Source organism: Thalassophryne amazonica, chromosome 3, assembly GCF_902500255.1.
Source record: "Thalassophryne amazonica chromosome 3, fThaAma1.1, whole genome shotgun sequence".
Taxonomy (NCBI): Eukaryota; Metazoa; Chordata; class Actinopteri; order Batrachoidiformes; family Batrachoididae; genus Thalassophryne; species Thalassophryne amazonica.
The window spans coordinates 90,285,403-90,310,267 of NC_047105.1; the positions used below are offsets into that span (position 1 = coordinate 90,285,403).

Below are 24,865 nucleotides of genomic sequence, written 5' to 3' on the forward strand. Positions count from 1 at the left end.
GATTTGTATTCGTTTAATTTTCACATTTTAACAGTAAAGGTAAAACAATATACAGTATGTACATATGTATTGTGTTAGGTCAGTTTTAACATAAAAGTGAAAAGGTTACATACAATAAATCATTCACCTTATCACAGCCTATACTTACAGTTTGGTGCACGCCCTAAAAAGATTATTTTAATGTTAGAGAAAACGTTACAAGTGACTACAAAGATATGAACTATACATACAAGATACATTATCATCTGTCCAGTTCTGAATTGAGATCAGCAATTGCTTGCCCAGGCTTTCACCAAGGGACCATTTTGATAATTAACCAAAACGCAGGCAACAGCAAAAAGTTGGTTTATGCTGCCTGTGATTGAAAGGGGGATCACTGTGCTGAATATTTTATGTTCTTTGACCCTGCGAATTGCACGCTCAACATGGACTCTCAGTCTTGCAATGGACTGCGTCTTTCTGATCTCTGGCCCAGACAGTTGAGCTCTCTTTGACAGAAATGAAGGTATGTGGACTTTGCATGGAACACAGTCTTCCACAAGGAAACCCTTGTCCACCATGATGGCCATAGATGGCTTAAGAAGGGCCACGATGCCAGACTGCTTTAAGATCTCTTTATCACTGATAGCACCTTGATAAAGAGAAGACACAAAGGTCACTGCACCATGAGGGGCTATCCCAATCAACCCTTTGAATGTACAGTGTGATTTATAAGTGGAAAACACTTCACTCTGGAGGAGAAGGGAATTTGGGGTTTGGCATCGCAGTTCTGTGCAATCTAAAATTATTTGAGTGTCAGTGTAGTCCTGAAACACATCTGGGAGGTGAGCTTTCACAGTGTCCTCATCTAGCCAAATATCCACAGCTCCCAATACATTATAAAGGAAGTTGGCCCAGGTGTTAATAATGCGACTTACAGTTGATCGATGAATTCTAAATCTGTGGGCTAAATCCTTTTGCATCAGTCCCAGTGACAGGTAGTTCATGAACAGGAAGAACTCATCAATTGGTTGAAGAACCTGGAATTATATATGTATTTTATTAGCCTGCTGCAAAAAATACAATATAACTATCAAAGCTTTGTTGAAAACGATGACATGCTTTGTAAGGAATTCAAGGAACTTTTTGTCACATTCATATAATTGCTGGTGTAAGACATGCGGTGAAATTATTTGTGCGTTAATGGTGGGGGCAGAAGAGGTGTATATACAGTTGGGGCCAAAAGTTTATATACCGTGGCAGAAGTTTAGTTTTTTGGCCATTTTTCAGAGAATATGAATGATAACACAAGAAATTTTTTTCGCTCATGGTTAGTGGTTGGGTGAAGCCATTTATTGGCAAATAAACTGTTTACTCTTTTCAAATCATAATGACAACAGAAACTACCCAAATGAACCTGATCAAAAGTTTACATACCCCTGTTCTTAATAGTGTGTATTGCCCCCTTTAACATCAATGACAGCTTGGAGTCTTTTGTGGTGGTTGTGGACGAGGCTCTCTGATGGTAAAGCTGCCACTGAATATGATTTGGACTTTATTTACATCAATTATGTGGAAATACAAACAATATGGCACTCTATGGTAAATCTGTGTGGAGTAGACAGTTCTCAAAAAGTGAGTTACTGTGCAAAAAGGAGAAGAGTGAGGAAAGCCACCCAGACAACCCAGGAGAAGTTATGGGCTTACGTGGCTGTGATTGGAGAAATTGTGCACAGTGCAAGCTTTGCATTTTGTATCACTACTTTAGCTTCATAGTGGAGTAGAGCAGAGTAGGATTTTCTTTCACCAGAACAGATCAAATCCAGGCTTGCATCTCAGATGTACCTTCTGGGAAATTAAAGCTAAACTTTCAGGTCTTCATTTAAAGAAAATCCTCTTGGGGGCTGTGTCTAGGTTAGAGGGCTGTGTAATAAGTCACTGTGCTGTACATGTGTGTGGGTGTGTGTGTGTGTGTGTGTGTGGGGGGGGGGGGGGGGGGTGTGTGCTGTGTGTGTACTGTAAGTATGTTGAGGAGACTTACTATTGACAAGCAGTGTACTGTGTGCATGTGGGAGAGGTGCTGATCGATTAGGATAAGGGCAACAGGAAAACATTTACCGTTACACTGCCACAGTGAGGGACCAGATCAGTCTTTGCTGCACTCCGTGCTCTTGTAACCCGTACAATGTTGGCTGTGGCTGGCTCAATTTGCTTCCAAAAGCCCATGAGATGGGCATGACTTGCAAACCTGTTGAATATATTTAATGTATTGGTTATGTCCAAGGACACATGAGGATGTATCTGTGGAAAAAATTATTATTATTATTTTTATTGCAGAATGGGCATTTGTATTGCTGTAAATGTGTTTGCTGCCATATTCAAGGTTAGGCTATAGGCCTATGACACATACAGAATACAATAGCATAGGAAAGCTATGGTTAGACCTCAATATTGGCATCTCTGATAATGACAAAACAACCGTAACAAATTATACAACTCTTGAATTTCCTATGGGCTAAAAAAAGTACTATCTTATCTTAGGGACATTTAAGAAATGGGCTATGGTCAGTACCTGGACCACACACACACACACACACACACACACACACACACACACACACACACACACACACACACACACACACACACACACACACACACACACACACACACACACACACACACACACACACACACACACACACACACACACACACAAATATTGTTTTAAGCCCTAGCGTATAAGTCACGGTGGATATTTTATTTACCTGGTATAGAATCGTATATCCTCATCAGAGATAGAAAACCGCTCCAAACCGAACTTGCTGCTAATGGTTATCTCCTCGATTTCTTTCCGGAGCCTTGATATCTCCTTGCGTAGCTCATCACTCTCATTGAGGGAGAGATCAAGCGCAGCAGGCTCTGAAGTGGCGCAGTAGTCATGTCCATGGGGCCATGGGTCATCATCATCAGGTTCAGTCTGCATCTCTGTTGGGTCGGTGTTGAGTGGACGCTCTGTTCTTTCCCATACTCCAGGTCGTGGCATTGGGATAGTATAGTTATTCCAATGGAAAAGCAGAGGAACAGCTCCAGGTCGTAGTCGTCGTCGTCCAGCAGAAGTGGGAGGCTCGATCAAATCAGCAGTGACAAAGTGTCGCGAACACACTCGGGAAGTACTTGTGATTATAAAATGGTCTCTCCTGATCTTAACAACCCACTGTTTCTGCAGTTCCAAGTCCTTTGGAAAATTGTGGAAACTCAGTAGAGAATTGCACCTACTTGATGCTGTGCAGAATGGCACACAGCGGTGGTGATTAGCCCGACTATCTGTGCGTTGCTGAAACGATAACTTTGTCCGTTTACATGTCATGTTTGCCTAGAACATGTAAACGGAAAACATGACATGTAAATGTAGGTAGAAGCAGAAGTACAAGTACGCGGCTAACGAACACCAAAGTGCCGGCTTTCTTGCTAAGGCTACCGGCACCGGATGTTTACAACCATCCTGACATCTCAGCGGAAGTTACGTCACGTTCCGATGTGCACACAGCCCATTGATTGCAGATAATGGATTGATGCAGAGCGAGTGAACACATTCCTACACACAGGGTGGCGCTATTCACCCCTACAGTGGTTTAGATACTCCAAAATTAACTTTATTTGCAGCCACTAAAAGGCGAGGTCCTGCTGGCTCCGTGTTGCTCTGCAATTCCAGCAAACAAACAAACCGCACCTTTCAGTCATTCCTGAGTGACAAAAGTCTCCAAAAGAAATAGGTGCATTAGTCCAGCAGCTTAACTCCAATATGTATAAAAATCGTTCAGTTTGTGATAAAAGCATGAAATTTGGTACACATATAGCCAAAGGCATATCGAAAAGATTTGGAAATGGAGGCATCATGAATTTTCAACATGGTGCCCATGGCAGCTATTTTTCAAAATGGCTGCCAGAAACAACAGTTTTCTTATGAGTGATGGATATAATGTGACATTGTACACAGAATTCGATTAATTAATTACCATAAGTGCTTGCTAATGTGTTTTTTGGATTAGACATTTTCATTAAAAATTCAAAATGGTCACCATTGTTTCCAGACTGGTTAGATATGGATAAACTCTGTGTCGAATTATACATTTTTCGTGATGCATAATTTGAATTAGCAAATGTAGAATTTCTGAGAAGCTTTGTTCTATCTCACAAGACATATATTAAGTGAGGCCAAATCTAGGGTCTATCACAAGGAAGACTATTCACAATCGCCTTCACAGAAGCAGAGGCAGTGCATTGTAACTGAGCTTTTTTGCACTTGCAATGCCCAACACAACCCTTCTTACATTTGCAAGAGACAAGTTCATAACTGGACTGGCCTGCATCTGGTAGGCATGTCCAGAAGGGTTCATAGTCTCCCTCAGATGTCTTTGACCAACCCCATTTGCACGGTGAAGGTAGTTCTGGTGTTGACACCAGCACTTGACCCCACACGTGACCTCCTTGGTATACTGCTCTCTTGACATGCTCTTCCAGGGCAGCCCTGGTCGGAGGGATTGATTCTGCATTGTGCGTCTTGGCGAATAACTTCCTTCTTGCAGTATCTATTTCTGTGCATGTGTTGGTTTGGTCATAGAGTAGGATAACAAACCTCTCAATTGTGGCCATTACCTCTTGTGGTATCTCAGTTGGGGCTGAAGACAGTTTCAACAGGGCATGCATAAGCTCAGGAAACACAGTCCATACAGCCCACGCAGTCTTTATCCCATGGCCAACAAAGCTTGACACAGTGTCGCAACCCGTCACTGCAAGGAACAGTGGTAGCGCATGTACTTTCTCAGGTCCTAGCCCTGCTGCAATTTCATGGGCTGCTAAGTATCGGAAACTCTTTCCAGTTCCGAAAGCCAACCAAAGCTCGTCTTCTGGTTGTAGAGTCTGAGCCACTGCCACAGCTAGCACCACAATATCAGTATCTACTGTTTTAATCATGAGCTTATGATGGCCATTTCTGGCTGCATGGGCTACATGTAATAACATGCGACTATCGGCTTCCTCTTGCGAACAAGGAGCAATCGAAGACCTATCTGGGAGTGGTGGCTTGCTAAGGACTTCTATGTCACTAGTGATAACAAGCTGTTTGCCCTCCTGCAGTAACGATGTGAGAAGAGCTTTTGAGAGAAAGGCAAACAATTCTGTCTTATTGCTGTCAACTCTGAGAAAGTTTGGCCAGTTCCTGGGAATGGCTGCATCACCTACCACACGTCTCTGAATCCCAGTTCCATGCTTTGCTCTTGTAGCAGCTTTCAGAGAATCAGACAAGTAGCAGTCCCACACCAGATCAAGCCTGGACACACTTTCAAGTTTTCTGGTCAGATATGGAATGAAGATCACATGGGCATAGTCACTGAAGGTTTTTACTGAACTTGGTTTCAGCATCTGGATGATGGCTGCCCCATCTACAATGGTACAGGTAACCTTTGGACTTTCTGAGTGAACTTTTTCCAGGCATGGAAGCACATCACTCTTCTGTCCCAGGTGGAGACCTCCCCCATCAGACAGCGCTGGTGGACACGGTTGTCGTGGTTCGACACGGTTGTCGTGTCGAAAGAATTCATCTAAGTTTCCATCCCTGGTCTGGCAAGCAATAAATAGTCTTGAAAAGAGCGCCATATCCTGTTTGAGAGAAACCAATTTCTGTTTTGGTTTTGATACTGTTCTCCTGGTTGAAGTACCGAACACCTGCAGCATATTTATTATTAGCATTTAGGAAACTAAACTACACTACCACTAAACTATCACCACAACCAGCACATTACAGAAAATATGGCATTATTAAGACTAGAGGAGTGTATTTAGCTGGCACTGAACCCCATGCTGAGTTTCACAGCAGTGGTGTCGCCAGTGTGCCCTGGCTGTGCTTTGACATCCACTCTATTACATTTCCATTCATTGAATGGTTCAGTTCTTGCAGATATGGGGATTTTTACTTTATTGTTCAACATTTTAATTCCAGTAAAATGTATAATAGCTCTATTTGCATGCAATTATACATTTTATTGTGGGCCATATGGCTGCCATTTTGAGAGAAACAGTGGTCATGTTCAGTTGTGAGGTAGAAGGATGCTTCTGGCCAATTTTAAGTTCAGAATTGGAATTCTGCATCATAAACGATGACTGATTTGACACCGAGATCATACATATCAGACCGTCATACAAGTGACGGCTGCCATCTTGGGAAATGGCGGCCATCTTGAATATGAAATGACAACTTTTCAATGATCCTATATACATTTACCAAGTACAATATATGGTAAATATGTCTAAAATATCATATTATGTCCGTCACTCATAAGAAAACAGGCGTTGCTGGTGGCCATTTTGTAAAATGGCTGCCATGGGCGCCATGTTGAAAATTCATAATGCCTCCATATCCTAATCTTTTCAGTATGCCTTTGGCTATATGTGTACCAAATTTCATGCTTTTATCACAAACTAAATGATTGTTCTACATCAGCTGCTGTGTGAGGACGAAGTGAACAAGACCATTCGGCTCTTCAGCCAGGTATGTTTTATTTATCTGTCTTTGATTGATCCCAATAATGCCTCAAGATTACCTTCTTTTATCGTAAAATTATTTTATTCTTTTCTTTTCTTATATATAATTAATTTACAATACCCCCCCTTCTGTTCTCTTATTTTTTATGTGTAAAGATGTTTCAGGATTTTGTATATTGTCCATTTTGTGATGCAGTTGCATCGGTCAGATTTTTGTACGCATCGTTTGTCATCGGGGTAAAAAAAATCTCGAATAATCCCAAGTAGTGCCGAACGTGTCCTCGCGGTGAACACAGCTTTTGATTTGATCCCACAATGCACCACGCAGCTGTACGCAGGAAAATTCAAACCGAATCAAACAAACATAGAGTCAGTCCAGTCAAGTCGATGACCATGGCATCCAGGAAAAAAAGTTGTGCAAGGAAAATTGGGCGCTTATTTCAGCAAGAAACAGTGAGTGGTCCTCCTTTGGGTTCACCACCTACAGAGGGGGCCATGGGGGTCGGGTGCAGAGAGGACTGGGTGGGGAGCTGTTGACCCTGACTGGGGATGTTGTTGGGCGGTGGAAGGAATACTTCGAGGATCTCCTCAATCCCATTGTCACGTCTTCCGAAGAGGAAGCAGAGACTGGGGACTCAGAGGCAGACTTGTCCATCACCCAGGCCAAAGTCGCTGAGGTGGTCAGAAAGCTCCTTGGTGGCAAGGCTCCTGGGGTGGACGAAATCCGTCCTGAGTACCTTAATTCTCTGGATGTTGTGGGACTGTCCTGGTTGACACGTCTCTGCAACATCGCGTGGTGGTCGGGGACAGTACCCCTGGATTGGCAGACCGGGGTGATGGTCCCTCTGTTTAAGAAGGAGGACCAGAGGGTGTGTTCCAACTACAGGGGGATCACACTCCTCAGCCTCCCCGGTAAGGTCTATTCCAGGGTGCTGGAGAGGAGAATTCGACCGATAGTTGAACCTCGGATTCAGGAGGAGCAGTGTGGTTTTCGTCCTGGTTGCAGCACACTGGACCAGCTCTACACACTCCATCGGGTGCTCGAGGGTTCATGGGAGTTCGCCCAACCAGTCCACATGTGCTTTATGGATCTGGAGAAGGCATTTGACCGTGTCCCTCGAGGCACCCTGTGGGGGGTGCTCCGGGAGTACGGGGTCCTTTGCTAAGGGCTATCCAGTCCCTGTACGACTGCAGCAGAAGCTTGGTTCGCATTGCCGGTAGTAAGCCAAACCTGTTTCCAGTGCACATTGGCCTCTGCCAGGGCTGCCCTTTGTCACCGGTTCTGTTCATTATCCTTATGGACAGAATTTCTCGGCGCAGCCAGGGTGTAGAGGGGGTCTGGTTTGGGAATCTCATCTCTGCTGTTTGCGGATGATGTGGTCCTGTTGGCTTCGTCAAACCAGGAGCTTCAGCGTGCACTGGAGCGGTTTGCAGCCGAGTGTGAAGCATCCGAGATGAAGATCAGCACCTCCAAATCCAAGGCCATGGTTCTCGACCATTAAAAGGTGCCTTGCCCTCTTCAGGTCGGTGGGGTGTCCTTGCCTCAGGTGGAGGAGTTTAAGTATCTTGGGGTCTTGTTCACGAGTGAGGGACGGATGGAGCGTGAGATGGATAGACGGCTCGATGCAGCGTCTGCAGTGATGCGGTCACTGTATCAGACCGCCGTGGTGAAGAGAGAGCTGAGCAGGGGGGCAAAGCTCTTGATTTACCGATCGATCTAACCGACCGACCCTCACCTATGATCATGAGATTTGGCTCATGACCGAAAGAACAAGATCGCGAGTACAAGCGGCCGAGATAAGTTTCCTCCGCAGGGTGGCTGGGCGCTCCCTTAGAGATAGGGTGAGGAGCTCTCTCACTCGGGAGGAGCTCGGAGTCGAGCCACTGCTCCTCCACGTCGAAAGGAGCCAGCTGAGGTGGAGGGACTATGTCTCTCAGCTGGCTTGGGAACGCCTCGGGGTTCTCCCGGAGGACCTGGGGGAGGTGTGTGTGGATCGGGAGGTCTGGGCGGCTTTGCTTGAGCTGCTGCCCCCGTGACCCGACCTAGGATAAGTGGAAGAAAGTGGGTGGATGGATAGATGGTGAGTGGTTTGTAAATAGTTTTCAGTAGTGTGTTTGAAAGGCATTCTATGATGACTGAAATTACATTTTCGGTGGTTTTCCAACCATACATGTCAACCTATATGGATTGCCTGTAAATTATACGGATTTTTCCAAGTTTCAGAGTCATACGGATGTACAAATAAAGTCGGATATTCAGGGTTTGGTCTGCAGTGGCTCTGTAATCAACCGTTTCTGCGGCGCAGCTCCACTTTGAAGCATGAACCATTGAAGCAATGCTTCAATCCACTAGCTCGTTGGTTCTTTGATTTGCTGCTCTTCACAAAACTGCAAGTCCGCTTCTTAACCCCTCTCAAAGCCATTAAAATACCGTGAGTCACTTTTGTGTGTATTAAAGTCACTAACTGGGACTCGTCTTGTTGCAGTGAAGAAATGCGAATCGTCCTCTGTTCCGTTGCTCCAAACGCTGCGCGGCTCTCTGCCGAGACAGAGTCCGCTCGGAATTAATAACTTCAAAATGAATTGCCGCTTTAAATAAGATGACACCGCTTACAAACGTTGTAATACAGACAAGAAACTACAATCGACTAAAATTTTTTTCCTCCCAAAATGAGATGTGCTGTATTTCTTGACAAATTCCTGACATGCAGTACAGTCAGCTGTAAGAGCTCAGCTCAGATATATGGAAAGACATTCATGCCAATAATTCCTGAAAGGAAAAGCTTTTGACAAAAACTACAGATTTGTTTATTCCTATTTATGTCCAGAGATCAAGGACCCACCATGTAGAGTTTATTATGTCCAAAGTTTAAGAATCCAGTGACCAATTTATTTACTTTAAGACTCAATAAAATGTTGTTCAATTTCAGTTTAATCGGCTTATAAAGCACCAAATCACAACAAAATCTGTCTCAAGGCGTCTCACATAGAACAGTTCAACATAAAAAATTAAAATAAATAAATAAAAATTAAAAAATTCAAATACATAATTAAAAACAGAAGTAAAAGAATAAAACAGATAAAAAATAAAAACTATTCATAAGGAAGAGAATAAAAATAGGCTTTAAGTCTTGAGTTAAAAATGTCCATGGACTCCGACTGTCTCACGGTCGCAGGAAGCCTTTCCACAGAGTGGGTGCACGATAAGAAAAGCCGAATAAAAGAATGAAGATTATTGAATAACAAGACACGTACGATTTTTATTTTATCATTGGGCAAAAATGCATCTGTCAGATTTTCACTCTGGATCCAGCCCTGTTGAGATTAAAAATCTATTTTTCCAAGAGTGACTTGGCCAAGAAGGCCACACAGCAACATAGATAACATACACAACAAATATATATATATATATATATATATATATATATATATATATATATATATATATATATATATATCAAATCAAATCAATTTTATTTATATAGCGCCAAATCACAACAAAAACCCCAATGGTCAAAACGACCCCCTGTGAGCAAGCACTTGGCGACAGTGGGAAGGAAAAACTCCCTTTTAACAGGAAGAAACCTCCAGCAGAACCAGGCTCAGGGAGGGGCAGTCTTCTGCTGTGACTGGATGGGGCTGAGGGAGAGAACCAGGAAAAAGACATGCTGTGGAGGGGAGCAGAGATCAATCACTAATGATTAAATGCAGAGTGGTGCATACAGAGCAAAAAGACAAAGAAACACTCAGTGCATCATGGGAACCCCCCAGCAGTCTAAGTCTATAGCAGCATAACTAAGGGATGGTTCAGGGTCACCTGATCCAGCCCTAACTATAAGCTTTAGCAAAAAGGAAAGTTTTAAACCTAATCTTAAAAGTAGATCTGAATTGGGAGCTGGTTCCAGAGGAGAGGAGCCTGAAAGCTGAAGGCTCTGCCTTCCATTTTACTCTTACAAACCCTAGGAACTACAAGTAAGCCTGCAGTCTGAGAGCGAAGCGCTCTATTGGTGTGATATGGTACTAAGAGGTCCCTAAGATAAGATGGGACCTGATTATTCAAAACCTTATAAGTAAGAAGAAGAATTTTAAATTCTATTCTAGAATTAACAGGAAGCCAATGAAGAGAAGCCAATATGGGTGAAATATGCTCTCTCCTTCTAGTCCCTGTCAATACTCTAGCTGCAGCATTTTGAATTAACTGAAGGCTTTTCAGGGAACTTTTAGGACAACCTCATAATAATGAATTACAATAGTCCTGCCTAGAGGAAATAAATGCATGAATTAGTTTTTCAGCATCACTCTGAGACAAGACCTTTCTAATTTTAGAGATATTGCACAAATGCAAAAAAGCAGTCCTACATATTTGTTTAATATGCGCATTGAATGACATATCCTGATCAAAAATGACTCCAAGATTTCTCACAGTATTACTAGAGGTCAGGGTAATGCCATCCAGAGTAAGGATCTGGTTAGACACCATGTTTCTAAGATTTGTGGGGCCAAGTACAATAACTTCAGTTTTATCTGAGTTTAAAAGCAGGAAATTAGAGGTCATCCATGTCTTTATGTCTGTAAGACAATCCTGCAGTTTAGCTAATTGGTGTGTGTCCTCTGGCTTCATGGATAGATAAAGCTGGGTATCATCTGCGTAACAATGAAAATTTAAGCAATGTTGTCTAATAATACTGCCTAAGGGAAGCATGTATAAAGTGAATAAAATTGGTCCTAGCACAGAACCTTGTGGAACTCCATAATTAACCTTAGTCTGTGACGAAGATTCCCCATTTACATGAACAAATTGTAATCTATTAGATAAATATGATTCAAACCACCGCAGCGCAGTGCCTTTAATACCTATGGCATGCTCTAATCTCTGTAATAAAATTTTATGGTCAACAGTATCAAAAGCAGCACTGAGGTCTAACAGAACAAGCACAGAGATGAGTCCACTGTCTGAGGCCATAAGAAGATCATTTGTAACCTTCACTAATGCTGTTTCTGTACTATGATGAATTCTAAACCCTGACTGAAACTCTTCAAATAGATCATTCCTCTGCAGATGATCAGTTAGCTGTTTTACAACTACCCTTTCAAGAATTTTTGAGAGAAAAGGAAGGTTGGAGATTGGCCTATAATTAGCTAAGATAACTGGGTCAAGTGATGGCTTTTTAAGTAATGGTTTAATTACTGCCACCTTAAAAGCCTGTGGTATATAGCCAACTAATAAAGATAGATTGATCATATTTAAGATCGAAGCATTAATTAATGATAGGGCTTCCTTGAGCAGCCTGGTAGGAATCGGGTCTAATAGACATGTTGATGGTTTGGAGGAAGTAACTAATGAAAATAACTCAGACAGAACAATCGGAGAGAAAGAGTCTAACCAAATACCGGCATCACAGAAAGCAGCCAAAGAGAACGATATGTCTTTGGGATGGTTATGAGTAATTTTTTCTCTAATAGTTAAAATTTTATTAGCAAAGAAAGTCATGAAGTCGTTACTAGTTAAAGTTAAAGGAATACTCGGCTCAATAGAACTCTGACTCTTTGTCAGCCTGGCTACAGTGCTGAAAAGAAACCTGGGGTTGTTCTTATTTTCTTCAATTAGTGATGAGTAGTAAGATGTCCTAGCTTTACGGAGGGCTTTTTTTTATAGAGCAACAGACTCTTTTTCCAGGCTAAGTGAAGATCTTCTAAATTAGTGAGACGCCATTTCCTCTCCAACTTAGGGGTTATCTGCTTTAAGCTGCGAGTTTGTGAGTTATACCACGGAGTCAGTCGCTTCTGATTTAAGGCTCTCTTTTTCAGAGGCGCTACAGCATCCAAAGTTGTCCTCAATGAGGATATAAAACTATTGACGAGATAATCTATCTCACTCACAGAGTTTAGGTAGCTACTCTGCCCTGTGTTGGTATATGGCATTGGAGAACATAAAGAAGGAATCATATCCTTAAACCTAGTTACAGTGCTTTCTGAAAGACTTCTACTGTAATGAAACTTACTCCCCACTGCTGGGTAGTCCATCAGAGTAAATGTAAATGTTATTAAGAAATGATCAGACAGAAGGGGGTTTTCAGGGAATACTGTTAAGTCTTCAATTTCCATACCATAAGTCAGAACAAGATCTAAGGTATGATTAAAGTGGTGGGTGGACTCATTTACATTTTGAGCAAAGCCAATCGAGTCTAACAATAGATTAAATGCAGTGTTGAGGCTATCATTCTCAGCATCTGTGTGGATGTTAAACTCGCCCACTATAATTATCTTATCTGAGCTAAGCACTAAGTCAGACAAAAGGCCCGAAAATTCACAGAGAAACTCACAGTAACGACCAGGAGGACGATAGATAACAATAAATAAAACTGGTTTTTGGGACTTCCAATTTAGATGGACAAGACTAAGAGTCAAGCTTTCAAATGAATTAAAGCTCTGTCTGGGTTTTTGATTAATTAATAAGCTGGAGTGGAAGATTGCTGCTAATCCTCCGCCTCGGCCCGTGCTACGAGCGTTCTGGCAGTTAGTCTGACTCGGGGGTGTTGACTCATTTAAACTAACATATTCATCCTGCTGTAACCAGGTTTCTGTAAGGCAGAATAAATCAATATGTTGATCAATTATTATATCATTTACTAACAGGGACTTAGAAGAGAGAGCTCTAATATTTAATAGACCACATTTAACTGTTTTAGTCTGTAGTGCAGTTGAAGGTGCTATATTAGTTTTTCTTTTTGAATTTTTATGCTTAAATAGATTTTTGCTGGTTATTGGTGGTCTGGGAGCAGGCACCGTCTCTACGGGGATGGGGTAATGAGGGGATGGCAGGGGGAGAGAAGCTGCAGAGAGGTGTGTAAGACTACAACTCTGCTTCCTGGTCCCAACCCTGGATAGTCACGGTTTGGAGGATTTAAGAAAATTGGCCAGATTTCTAGAAATGAGAGCTGCTCCATCCAAAGTGGGATGGATGCCGTCTCTCCTAACAAGACCAGGTTTTCCCCAGAAGCTTTGCCAATTATCTATGAAGCCCACCTCATTTTTTGGACACCACTCAGACAGCCAGCAATTCAAGGAGAACATGCGGCTAAACATGTCACTCCCGGTCCGACTGGGGAGGGGCCCAGAGAAAACTACAGAGTCCGACATTGTTTTTGCAAAGTTACACACCGATTCAATGTTAATTTTAGTGACCTCCGATTGGCGTAACCGGGTGTCATTACTGCCGACGTGAATTACAATCTTACCAAATTTACGCTTAGCCTTAGCCAGCAGTTTCAAATTTCCTTCAATGTCGCCTGCTCTGGCCCCCGGAAGACAACTGACTATGGTTGCTGGTGTCGCTAACTTCACATTTCTCAAAACAGAGTCGCCAATAACCAGAGTTTGTTCCTCGGCGGGTGTGTCGCCGAGTGGGGAAAAATGGTTAGAAATGTGAACGGGTTGGCGGTGTACATGGGGCTTCTGTTTAGGACTAGGACTATCAATAACCAGCAAAAATCTATTTAAGCATAAAAATTCAAAAAGAAAAAATAATATAGCACCTTCAACTGCACCACAGACTAAAACAGTTAAATGTGGTCTATTAAACATTAGGTCTCTCTCTTCTAAGTCCCTGTTGGTAAATGATATAATAATTGATCAACATATTGATTTATTCTGCCTAACAGAAACCTGGTTACAGCAGGATGAATATGTTAGTTTAAATGAGTCAACACCCCCAGTCACACTAACTGTCAGAATGCTCGTAGCACGGGCCGGGGCGGAGGATTAGCAGCAATCTTCCATCCCAGCTTATTAATTAATCAAAAACCCAGACAGAGCTTTAATTCATTTGAAAGCTTGTCTCTTAGTCTTGTCCATCCAAATTGGAAGTCCCAAAAACCAGTTTTATTTGTTATTATCTATCGTCCACCTGGTCGTTACTGTGAGTTTCTCTGTGAATTTTCAGACCTTTTGTCTGACTTAGTGTTTAGCTCAGATAATTATAGTGGGCGATTTTAACATCCACACAGATGCTGAGAATGACAGCCTCAACACTGCATTTAATCTATTATTAGACTCTATTGGCTTTGCTCAAAAAGTAAATGAGTCCACCCACCACTTTAATCATATCTTAGATCTTGTTCTGACTTATGGTATGGAAATAGAAGACTTAACAGTATTCCCTGAAAACTCCCTTCTGTCTGATCATTTCTTAATAACATTTACATTTACTGTGATGGACTACCCAGCAGTGGGGAATAAGTTTCATTACACTAGAAGTCTTTCAGAAAGCGCTGTAACTAGGTTTAAGGATATGATTCCTTCTTTATGTTCTCTAATGCCATATACCAACACAGTGCAGAGTAGCTACCTAAACTCTGTAAGGGAGATAGAGTATCTCGTCAATAGTTTTACATCCTCATTGAAGACAACTTTGGATGCTGTAGCTCCTCTGAAAAAGAGAGCTTTAAATCAGAAGTGTCTGACTCCGTGGTATAACTCACAAACTCGTAGCTTAAAGCAGATAACCCGTAAGTTGGAGAGGAAATGGCGTCTCACTAATTTAGAAGATCTTCACTTAGCCTGGAAAAAGAGTCTGTTGCTCTATAAAAAAGCCCTCCATAAAGCTAGGACATCTTTCTACTCATCACTAATTGAAGAAAATAAGAACAACCCCAGGTTTCTTTTCAGCACTGTAGCCAGGCTGACAAAGAGTCAGAGCTCTATTGAGCTGAGTATTCCATTAACTTTAACTAGTAATGACTTCATGACTTTCTTTGCTAACACAATTTTAACTATTAGAGAAAAAATTACTCATAACCATCCCAAAGACGTATCGTTATCTTTGGCTGCTTTCAGTGATGCCGGTATTTGGTTAGACTCTTTCTCTCCGATTGTTCTGTCTGAGTTATTTTCATTAGTTACTTCATCCAAACCATCAACATGTTTATTAGACCCCATTCCTACCAGGCTGCTCAAGGAAGCCCTACCATTATTTAATGCTTCGATCTTAAATATGATCAATCTATCTTTGTTAGTTGGCTATGTACCACAGGCTTTTAAGGTGGCAGTAATTAAACCATTACTTAAAAAGCCATCACTTGACCCAGCTATCTTAGCTAATTATAGGCCAATCTCCAACCTTCCTTTTCTCTCAAAAATTCTTGAAAGGGTAGTTGTAAAACAGCTAACTGATCATCTGCAGAGGAATGGTCTATTTGAAGAGTTTCAGTCAGGTTTTAGAATTCATTATAGTACAGAAACAGCATTAGTGAAGGTTACAAATGATCTTCTTATGGCCTCGGACAGTGGACTCATCTCTGTGCTTGTTCTGTTAGACCTCAGTGCTGCTTTGATACTGTTGACCATAAAATTTTATTACAGAGATTAGAGCATGCCATAGGTATTAAAGGCACTGCGCTGCGGTGGTTTGAATCATATTTGTCTAATAGATTACAATTTGTTCATGTAAATGGGTAATCTTCTTCACAGACTAAAGTTAATTATGGAGTTCCACAAGGTTCTGTGCTAGGACCAATTTTATTCACTTTATACATGCTTCCCTTAGGCAGTATTATTAGACGGTATTGCTTAAATTTTCATTGTTACGCAGATGATACCCAGCTTTATCTATCCATGAAGCCAGAGGACACACACCAATTAGCTAAACTGCAGGATTGTCTTACAGACATAAGGACATGGATGACCTCTAATTTCCTGCTTTTAAACTCAGATAAAACTGAAGTTATTGTACTTGGCCCCACAAATCTTAGAAACATGGTGTCTAACCAGATCCTTACTCTGGATGGCATTACCCTGACCTCTAGTAATACTGTGAGAAATCTTGGAGTCATTTTTGATTAGGATATGTCATTCAAAGCGCATATTAAACAAATATGTAGGACTGCTTTTTTGCATTTACGCAATATCTCTAAAATCAGAACGGTCTTGTCTCAGAGTGATGCTGAAAAACTAATTCATGCATTTATTTCCTCTAGGCTGGACTATTGTAATTCATTATTATCAGGTTGTCCTAAAAGTTCCCTAAAAAGCCTTCAGTTAATTCAAAATGCTGCAGCTAGAGTACTGACGGGGACTAGAAGGAGAGAGCATATCTCACCCATATTGGCCTCTCTTCATTGGCTCCCTGTTAATTCTAGAATAGAATTTAAAATTCTTCTTCTTACTTATAAGGTTTTGAATAATCAGGTCCCATCTTATCTTAGGGACCTCGTAGTACCATATCACCCCAATAGAGCGCTTCGCTCTCAGACTGCAGGCTTACTTGTAGTTCCTAGGGTTTGTAAGAGTAGAATGGGAGGCAGAGCCTTCAGCTTTCAGGCTCCTCTCCTGTGGAACCAGCTCCCAATTCAGATCAGGGAGACAGACACCCTCTCTACTTTTAAGATTAGGCTTAAAACTTTCCTTTTTGCTAAAGCTTATAGTTAGGGCTGGATCAGGTGACCCTGAACCATCCCTTAGTTATGCTGCTATAGACGTAGACTGCTGGGGGGTTCCCATGATGCACTGTTTCTTTCTCTTTTTGCTCTGTATGCACCACTCTGCATTTAATCATTAGTGATCGATCTCTGCTCCCCTCCACAGCATGTCTTTTTCCTGGTTCTCTCCCTCAGCCCCAACCAGTCCCAGCAGAGGACTGCCCCTCCCTGAGCCTGCTTCTGCTGGAGGTTTCTTCCTGTTAAAAGGGAGTTTTTCCTTCCCACTGTAGCCAAGTGCTTGCTCACAGGGGGTCGTTTTGACCGTTGGGGCTTTACATAATTATTGTATGGCCTTGCCTTACAATATAAAGCGCCTTGGGGCAACTGTTTGTTGTGATTTGGCGCTATATAAAAAAACTGATTGATTGATTGATTGACTACACTTCCTCCTCAGTCACCCAGTCGGCCTGCTTTCCCGGCTGCTTGGGATCCGCTGGAGGGGAACTAACGGCGGCTAAGCTACCTTGGTCCGCACCGACTACAGGGGCCTGGCTAGCTGTAGGATTTTCCAAGGTGCGGAGCCGAGTCTCCAATTCGCCCAGCCTGGCCTCCAAAGCTACGAATAAGCTACACTTATTACAAGTACCATTACTGCTAAAGGAGGCTGAGGAATAACTAAACATTTCACACCCAGCGCAGAAACAGGAGAAGCCGCCATGCTAAACCAGCTAAGAGCTAGTAGCTGCGCTAAGCTAGCGGATTCCTAAAAACACAAAGTGAATAATGTGTAAATAATTTAGAGGTGATTCAGCAGAGGGAGTGCTTTAGTTAAGGCACGTGAAGATTACACTGTGAAACAAATCGTTATCTAGTTAACTAGATCAATCTAACTGCGCAGATTCAACAGCTAACAGATACAGCAAAACACCGCTGTGCTCCGGAACAGGAAGTGATACAATACCGCAGTGAGAGCCAACCACCAGTAGTATATATATATATATGTGTGTGTCTGTGCGTTTGTGTGTGTGTACACACACACAGTTCAATAAATAAAATAAAAATCATAACATCCAGCCAGCATACTATACAGGTACAGTTACTAAAATGCCATGTATTAATAATTAATAGTAAAATAAAAGTAAAGTAGTCAAGTAAAAGTAATATTAACAGTCATAGTACACTAATGGTAACACTAGTAAGTAAATGTAAATACTGACTTGTAGAACACTTTCTCATTTTCATTATTTTCTTTCATCTCATACAGGTGCATTGGATGCTGCATACAGCAGCTGGAGGCTGACGTAAAGGAGCTGGATAAAAATTTTACCACCCTTCAAGATGACAGGTGGGCAGGACACAAAATCAACATTTCAAATGAAAATTGTGACCGTTAGTATCAAGGTTTTTAAAATCTGCAGATAATTGTTACTGAAATAATATAAATTAATTAATTTCACTCCTAACCACAGTACAGCTCACCAAAGAAGATGCTCTGAAAACCTGAGCAGCCGCCCGACTTCGAATCCTTATGGAAGGAGCCATTCACAGACTGATGGAGTATCACATCTGGAAACACACTCTTCCTCTGACCGTGTCTGGAAACACACTCTTCCTCTGACCGTGTCTGCACACGCGCTCTTCCTCTGACCGTGTCTGGAAACACACTTTTCCTCTGACCGTGTCTGGAAACACACTCTTCCTCTGACCGTGTCTGGAAACGCGCTCTTCCTCTGACCGTGTCTGGGACAGTCAACCAGCTTTGGACCAACTGCTGTGTGATGTCTGACTTCCAGGGATGACTTGATTTGAAAGACTATATTCCTGCTAAATAAAGCATAATTTTTGTCTTTTTTCAAATATTACAGTGTGAATTCACCCCCAGAATCAAACCTCCGTACTTTTGCACAACTCTGCACATTGATCACACAGCTGTAGTGTAAATACTTAGTATATTGGCCTAGTTCTCTTGTACTGTATATAGTTAGTTATATGTGTATATTGAGTATGAGAAGAATCACTCATTTGAGATCTAAATTTTTATTTAACATTTGTGAATGACACTAACATTTAATAACTTGATAGCACATGTCAGTTTTTTATTATTATTATTATTATTTACAATTGGTAAGCTGCTAAATGTACAGCTGAGAAGTGGAGACCAATGTTTTGTGGTTTGTAGTGTAGCTTTCAGCACTGATGATAGGGGTGAACCTTGTGGCACAGGTCTGAACCTACAGTCCACCATGGAGAGCTCAGACAGGCCACGCAGCACCGAGGAGATCAGTGGTTACAGACTGAGGCTGTTCACTCCTTCACCAAGAGACAATAATGTGTCAGAGCGGGGTCCTGAAATAAATTAAGCAACATAAATAAATTCGCAAGTGTTAAATTCACTGATCTTCCACGCATCTCTTGCAACTTGTTTTCATTTTCGATTCAGGTGTCAGCGGTTATTCGCGAAAACCGCTGACTTCAATGTTTTATTTACTACATCGATATGAACAATAAGTGGCAACATACAGCAAGATACATTGGGGGAGGTGATGGTCTAGTGGTTAAGTGTTGGGCTTGAGACCAGAAGATCCTCTGTTCAAATCCCTGCCTGACTGGAAAATCACTAAGGGCCCTTGGGCAAGGCCTTTAATCCCCTATTGCGCACAGTGTGAAGTGAGTGGCTTGTATGGCAGCACCCTGACATCAGGGTGAATGTGAGGCATAATTGTAAAGCGCTTTGAGCATCTGATGCAGATGGAAAAAGCGCTATATAAATGCAGTCCATTTACTGTTTATATGCAAACCAACAGTTTAATAGTGTCATCACCTGTATGTTGATTTTGACTTTTAAAAATGCATTTATTTCTGCCAGTTACTAGTTATAAAACAGTGACATAAAATCAAGAACCACAACAACACTTACAACTACAGATCCTATTCGTCCATGAGCAGCTGCCCCATCTCAGTTCACAGAGTGCTCCCCACACCCCAATGTCCACACGGCCTCAAACTCCTCCAGCTCCCCTACCAATGAGCTGTATGCAAACTCCAGCCTGAGGTGCACCCTTATCAGTCACTTCAGCAGGAGTTCAGGGTCTGTGCAGCCTGTGCCCACTCTCCAGTTCCTCCTTGTTATCCAGATACTCATCTTGGCCTGTCCCAAGATGAAATTGGTCACTACTATATTCCTGCGCTGCGCTCCTGAGAATTTTGGTCCCAGCACAAAAAGTTCTTTGGTAAAGTCTCGCCCAAGTCTCTAAGCATTGTCTCAGGACAATAAAAACAGATGTCAGACGAGGGCAGGTCAGCCACAGGTGCTCCAGGGTCTACTCTGCAGAGCAGAAGTAGCACTGACTGCTTGAGCCTGGGTCAAAGTGGGCCGCATGTCTGTTCGGAGCCACAGCCCTGTGCACCACCCTCCACTGGAGATCAGCACAGCATTTCTCGATAGGAGGGCAGTACAGGGACCTCCAACGGCCTTTGGGAGATGCCCCCAGGGCCAACACACCCGACCTCCTGATCCCAGTCTCCTGACTCAGCTGGACTGGACTGCACTTTTCCAACCGTCCTCTACCCTCAGGTCAACCAGCCTGGTCAGCCCTGCCGCTACAAAGCTTTGTTTCAGCTGGGGGGATTCGAACAGGCCACTGCTAATTATAGGATTATGAAAAGTGGCTCTTCTCCTGCTCATTCATATGGCTCCTCTCATGAGAACGACAACACCAAGCTCCAGGCTTTCAGTACAGAACAGTAAAAACCTGTTGTTCCCATGAGCTCCACACCAGTCAGGTCCATCAGAAACAAATGTCTGTAATAGCCAAGTCCTCCAACTCTGCAAAGCAGGACAGCTGCCATCTCTGTCCACAACTGCTGTGGGCCATACAGCAGCCGCTGCACAGTTTGTAAACGAAGGGCCACCACTCGACTGGTGATGTCTATCGGTGCCCGCCCACCTTCATCCTCCGGCAGGTGCAGAACAGCTGCCTTTAGCCAGTGGAACCCACCCCAGAAAAAAATCGACCAACTTCCTTTGTATATTAACCACCACAGAGTCCGGAGGCTGCAGGATGGTGAAACGATGCCACAAACAGGATGCAGCCAGGGTGTTAACCACCAGAGTCCTCCCCCTGTAAAACAGCTGGGGCTGGACCCAGGTCTAACGAGACAATTGGGCACTCACCTTTTCCACAAGGCCCTCCCAGTTTTTTGTTTGGAATTGGTCACTCCCCAGGAACACGCCCAGGTACTTGAGCTCTCCTGTGCTCCACTGCAGTCCTGCTTGAAGGGTCGGTCTTGCCTGATGGTCCCACTGATCAAGGAGGAAACTCGCACACTTGACCCAGTTCACCCGTGCAGACGAGGTCCTTTTGCATATGCTGATATGTGAATGGGCTCCGAGATCTGCTCCACCACCAGGCCCCTCAACCCCCTCCTGAGCTGGTGTAGGAGTGGCTCGATGGCCAGCACATAGAGCATCCCAGACAGACGACCCCTGCCTGATGCTGCTCTGCACCTCCACAGGTCAGCTCAGCCCTCCCTCCCACTCTGAGGAGCACCGTAGCCCCAGCATAGAGAGCACCAATCCATAATGTAAAAACTCTAGGAAATCCTAATGCCCTCATGGTGTTAAAAAGGTACCGATGGTCCACTCTGTCAAAGCTTTCTCTATCGACTGATAAGAGTCCAATATCCAATTTATTGAATTTTGAATTTTGCTACTCCAACAATATTACGAACTAGGAAAATGCTGTCCATGATTGTACGACCAGGGATAGAGTAAGTCTGTGTGTGGTGGATTACTAAGTCCAAACAGTTCTTAAACCTGTTGGAAAGCACTTTTGCAAGGATTTTGTAATCTGCACATAACAGAGAGACTGGCCTCCAGTTCTTTAAATCTGTTAAGTCCCCTTTCTTTGGCAGAAGGGCCAAAACTGCTCTGGAGCAGCAGCCAGGGAGCTGGCCCAGCTGCAATACTGTAGTGAAGACCCTGTACATGTCATGCCCTAACAAAGTCCAAAACGTCTTATAAAAATCCAGTGGAAGCCCATCGATCTCCAGGGCCCACCCAGCGCTGAGCTGCTGTACGGCAGTGGTCATCTCCTCCAGAGTAATGGGAGAGTCCAGGGCGGCTGCTTCAGACTCCTCCAGCTCTGGAAGGCTGTCCAGAATCTGTTGCTGACTGTCTGCATCACAATCTCTGGCCCCAAACAGTTCAGTGTAGCAGTTAAAGGTCTCCTATCTCAGAAGTGAAGGGTCGGCTGTGGCCCCCCCCCCCCCCTTGGCAAGTCTCAGGTGCATAAGGTCAGTGTGTGTCTTAGTTCCCTTCTCTAAATGAAAGAAGTACCTTGTTGGTGCATCAATGTTTGTAATGTTTGATAGATGACAGATAGAGTGTTGATTTGCAGACACATGGCTTTGGTCTCCTGACAGCCACATACTGAACTGGCTCTCTATGAGTCCCCTGGGAACAAGGGCGTAGGTTTGGTCTCAGCTTTGGTAGGGACAATACCCACCTCGGCCCCCCTGCCCACCACCACCACCCCCTAACCCACTCATACCATTAGACGCACAAGTACAGCATAATACATAACATATGACGACATAATGCTGAATAATTTAACACTTTATTTACATTATTAAGTGTGTAGGCAAACAAACAAATAGCTTAAATAACAAATTGCACCCAAAATCACTAATCTATTCTATAGGCCTACACCTGAGAGAACAAGACAACAAAAAAATACTTGTGGAGCTAACAAAAAAAAAAAAAAAGTTTTTGCAACCAAGATGTATAATCTATCTCTTCATCAATAATGCAGTTGTAGGTATCTGGCAACCTAATTTGCCCAAAAAAAAAAAAAAAAGATTTCCAATGATATATATGGTGTATTACGGTAAACGTAAGCCTGTGATGTCATAACGCAAAGGAAAAACACGGAAGTTTCACACTAGTGCGCCGCTGATTCTCATTACCGTAAGTTCTCATATAAGCCCTCACTCTGAAAAATTTGACAGCAAGCCAAGAACCCGTGCTTTCCAACAGTGCGTTCGGTGACTTTTGAAACAAGGGAAAGTATGAAAAAGAGCGCAAAAGTGACAGAAAAGTACAGAGACAGACAGCAACCATAAATGTATTAATTTTTGAGGAAAAGGCAGGATGTTAGTGTCATTTGTGAAGGTGTGCGTGCGTGTTTGTGTGGGTGTGCAGTTTATTTTAAGTGTGGCGCACAGCATTGTTCGCAACCCCTCCCCCCCGCCCTTCTTGTTTTTCTGCACAGGAGCAGTGTTGCCAGATATGAAATATGAAACTATCGTACCAAAACCTTAAAATGATCGTATTTTGGGAGAAATTATCGTACACAAACAAAACGCATACAACGTAGCTATTTTAGCGTTTTTTTTTTAATTTACAAAGAATTTTATGTCACATTTTTAAACAGTAATTATAGTAATGGGGAAACTATGGCACAAAAACAACGCAAATGCACTACCAGACTAGAAACATTTTTTTTCTGTGAAGGGACACAAACGTGTTAATTACCAGACTAGAAGAGTCGAATTCAACCTCGAGGTCGCTGTCGTCATCTGATGCTATGGCCACTTGTGCAGATTTTGTTGAACACAGAAAAATGTTGACACCTCCATAAGGAACTTTAACTTTTTTATTCTTCTTGTATATCTCTTTGCTCTTGTGTTTTGTTCGTTTGTTATTGCATTTGTTGAAATAAAGTTTCGAAAAAATTAAAAGATGGTTGGGGAATCTTCCTGTCACGGCAGAGATTGGATGGAACTCATTACTCTGTATGAGAGGGGGCGGGCTTTCAAATGACGGTCGCCGAAAGCCAGCAGCAGCCCTGTGTGTGGTGTGTCTTTGATGCCGACTGAGTGCAACACCTGCAAAATGATTCTTGGGTGTCAGAGAGAGATGTGTGTTTGGCCAACCAACTGAAATTATCGTACATATTGGATTTTTTCCCATTATTGATCGTACAGAGGGCAAAACTATCGTACAAATACGATAATTATCGTACATCTGGCAACACTGCAACGGAGCCACCCATCCTCTGCGCTCCGGGACCTCCCACTTTACAAATGAAGCACTGCCTGCCACGAGATGCGCTTTGTTTACGTCCATGTGAGAAGAACGTGAGCCAATGAAATTGCAACATGGGTAACCCTGTCACTCTGGCACGTTGAAAACACAAAACATGACTAAAATTATAGTATCGAGTTCGCAAAAAAATAGTGAATGATTTTGTTATATAAACAAAAAATGCTAAATATTGGTAGGGACTATTTTGCCATCCCAAAATATTGGTTGTGACTTGTCCCTATGGTCCATATGCAAACCTACGCCCCTGCCTGGGAATGATATTAACAAGCAGACATGAGTGGAATAGTGTCCTGCTTCATTGTAAAAACTCAACATCAAGTTCAGAAAAACATCTAACAGCCCAAAGTCTATTTTTATTTGCCTGTGGGCCTGCACACACATTGTTTTATAAAGTGGCTATTGATTAATTTTCTGATTTGTTTTGCCTCCATGTCAATGATGCTGGATGCTGATAAAATAAATAAATAAATAAATAAATAATGCATCAAACACAGAGATGTGCATGTACTGTAGATACACTCATACTGTACTATGGATTTCTGCAATTCATAAACTAAAGACTGTTGTGTGGGTCGCTGAAGAGGAGGTACTGCTGGCCCACCACCACCAGATGGCGCCCTGCTTGGAGTGCGGGCTTCAAGCACTAGAGGGCGCCGGAACCACTGGGAGTGACAGCTGTCACTCATTCATCTCATCACCATCACCATAAAGGCCGGACTGCAACTCCACCTCCTCGCCGAGAAATCAGCTACCTTTCAGGTAACTTTCTCTGCTGACTCAAAACATTGAGTAATAATCTGTACTTCTTTGCAGCCGTTTT

General features: G+C 42.8%; 1 protein-coding gene across 2 annotated transcripts; it reads right to left on the reverse strand.

The window, feature by feature from the left end:
- Positions 1–128: 128 nt before the first annotated feature.
- On the reverse strand, positions 129–3,455 carry LOC117507240. 2 transcript variants are annotated; one of them, XM_034167066.1, is made up of 4 exons: positions 2,748–3,455; positions 2,098–2,227; positions 918–1,019; positions 129–631 (listed from the first exon to the last, which is right to left on the reverse strand). In XM_034167066.1, the coding sequence occupies exons 1-4, from the start codon at positions 3,347–3,349 to the stop codon at positions 605–607; spliced, it is 861 nt and encodes a 286-aa protein (XP_034022957.1). In that variant the 5' UTR covers positions 3,350–3,455; the 3' UTR covers positions 129–604. The 2 variants fall into 2 exon arrangements, with proteins under 2 accessions (XP_034022957.1, XP_034022956.1); XM_034167065.1 differs by having other exon boundaries at positions 129–1,019.
- Positions 3,456–24,865: the final 21,410 nt, after the last annotated feature.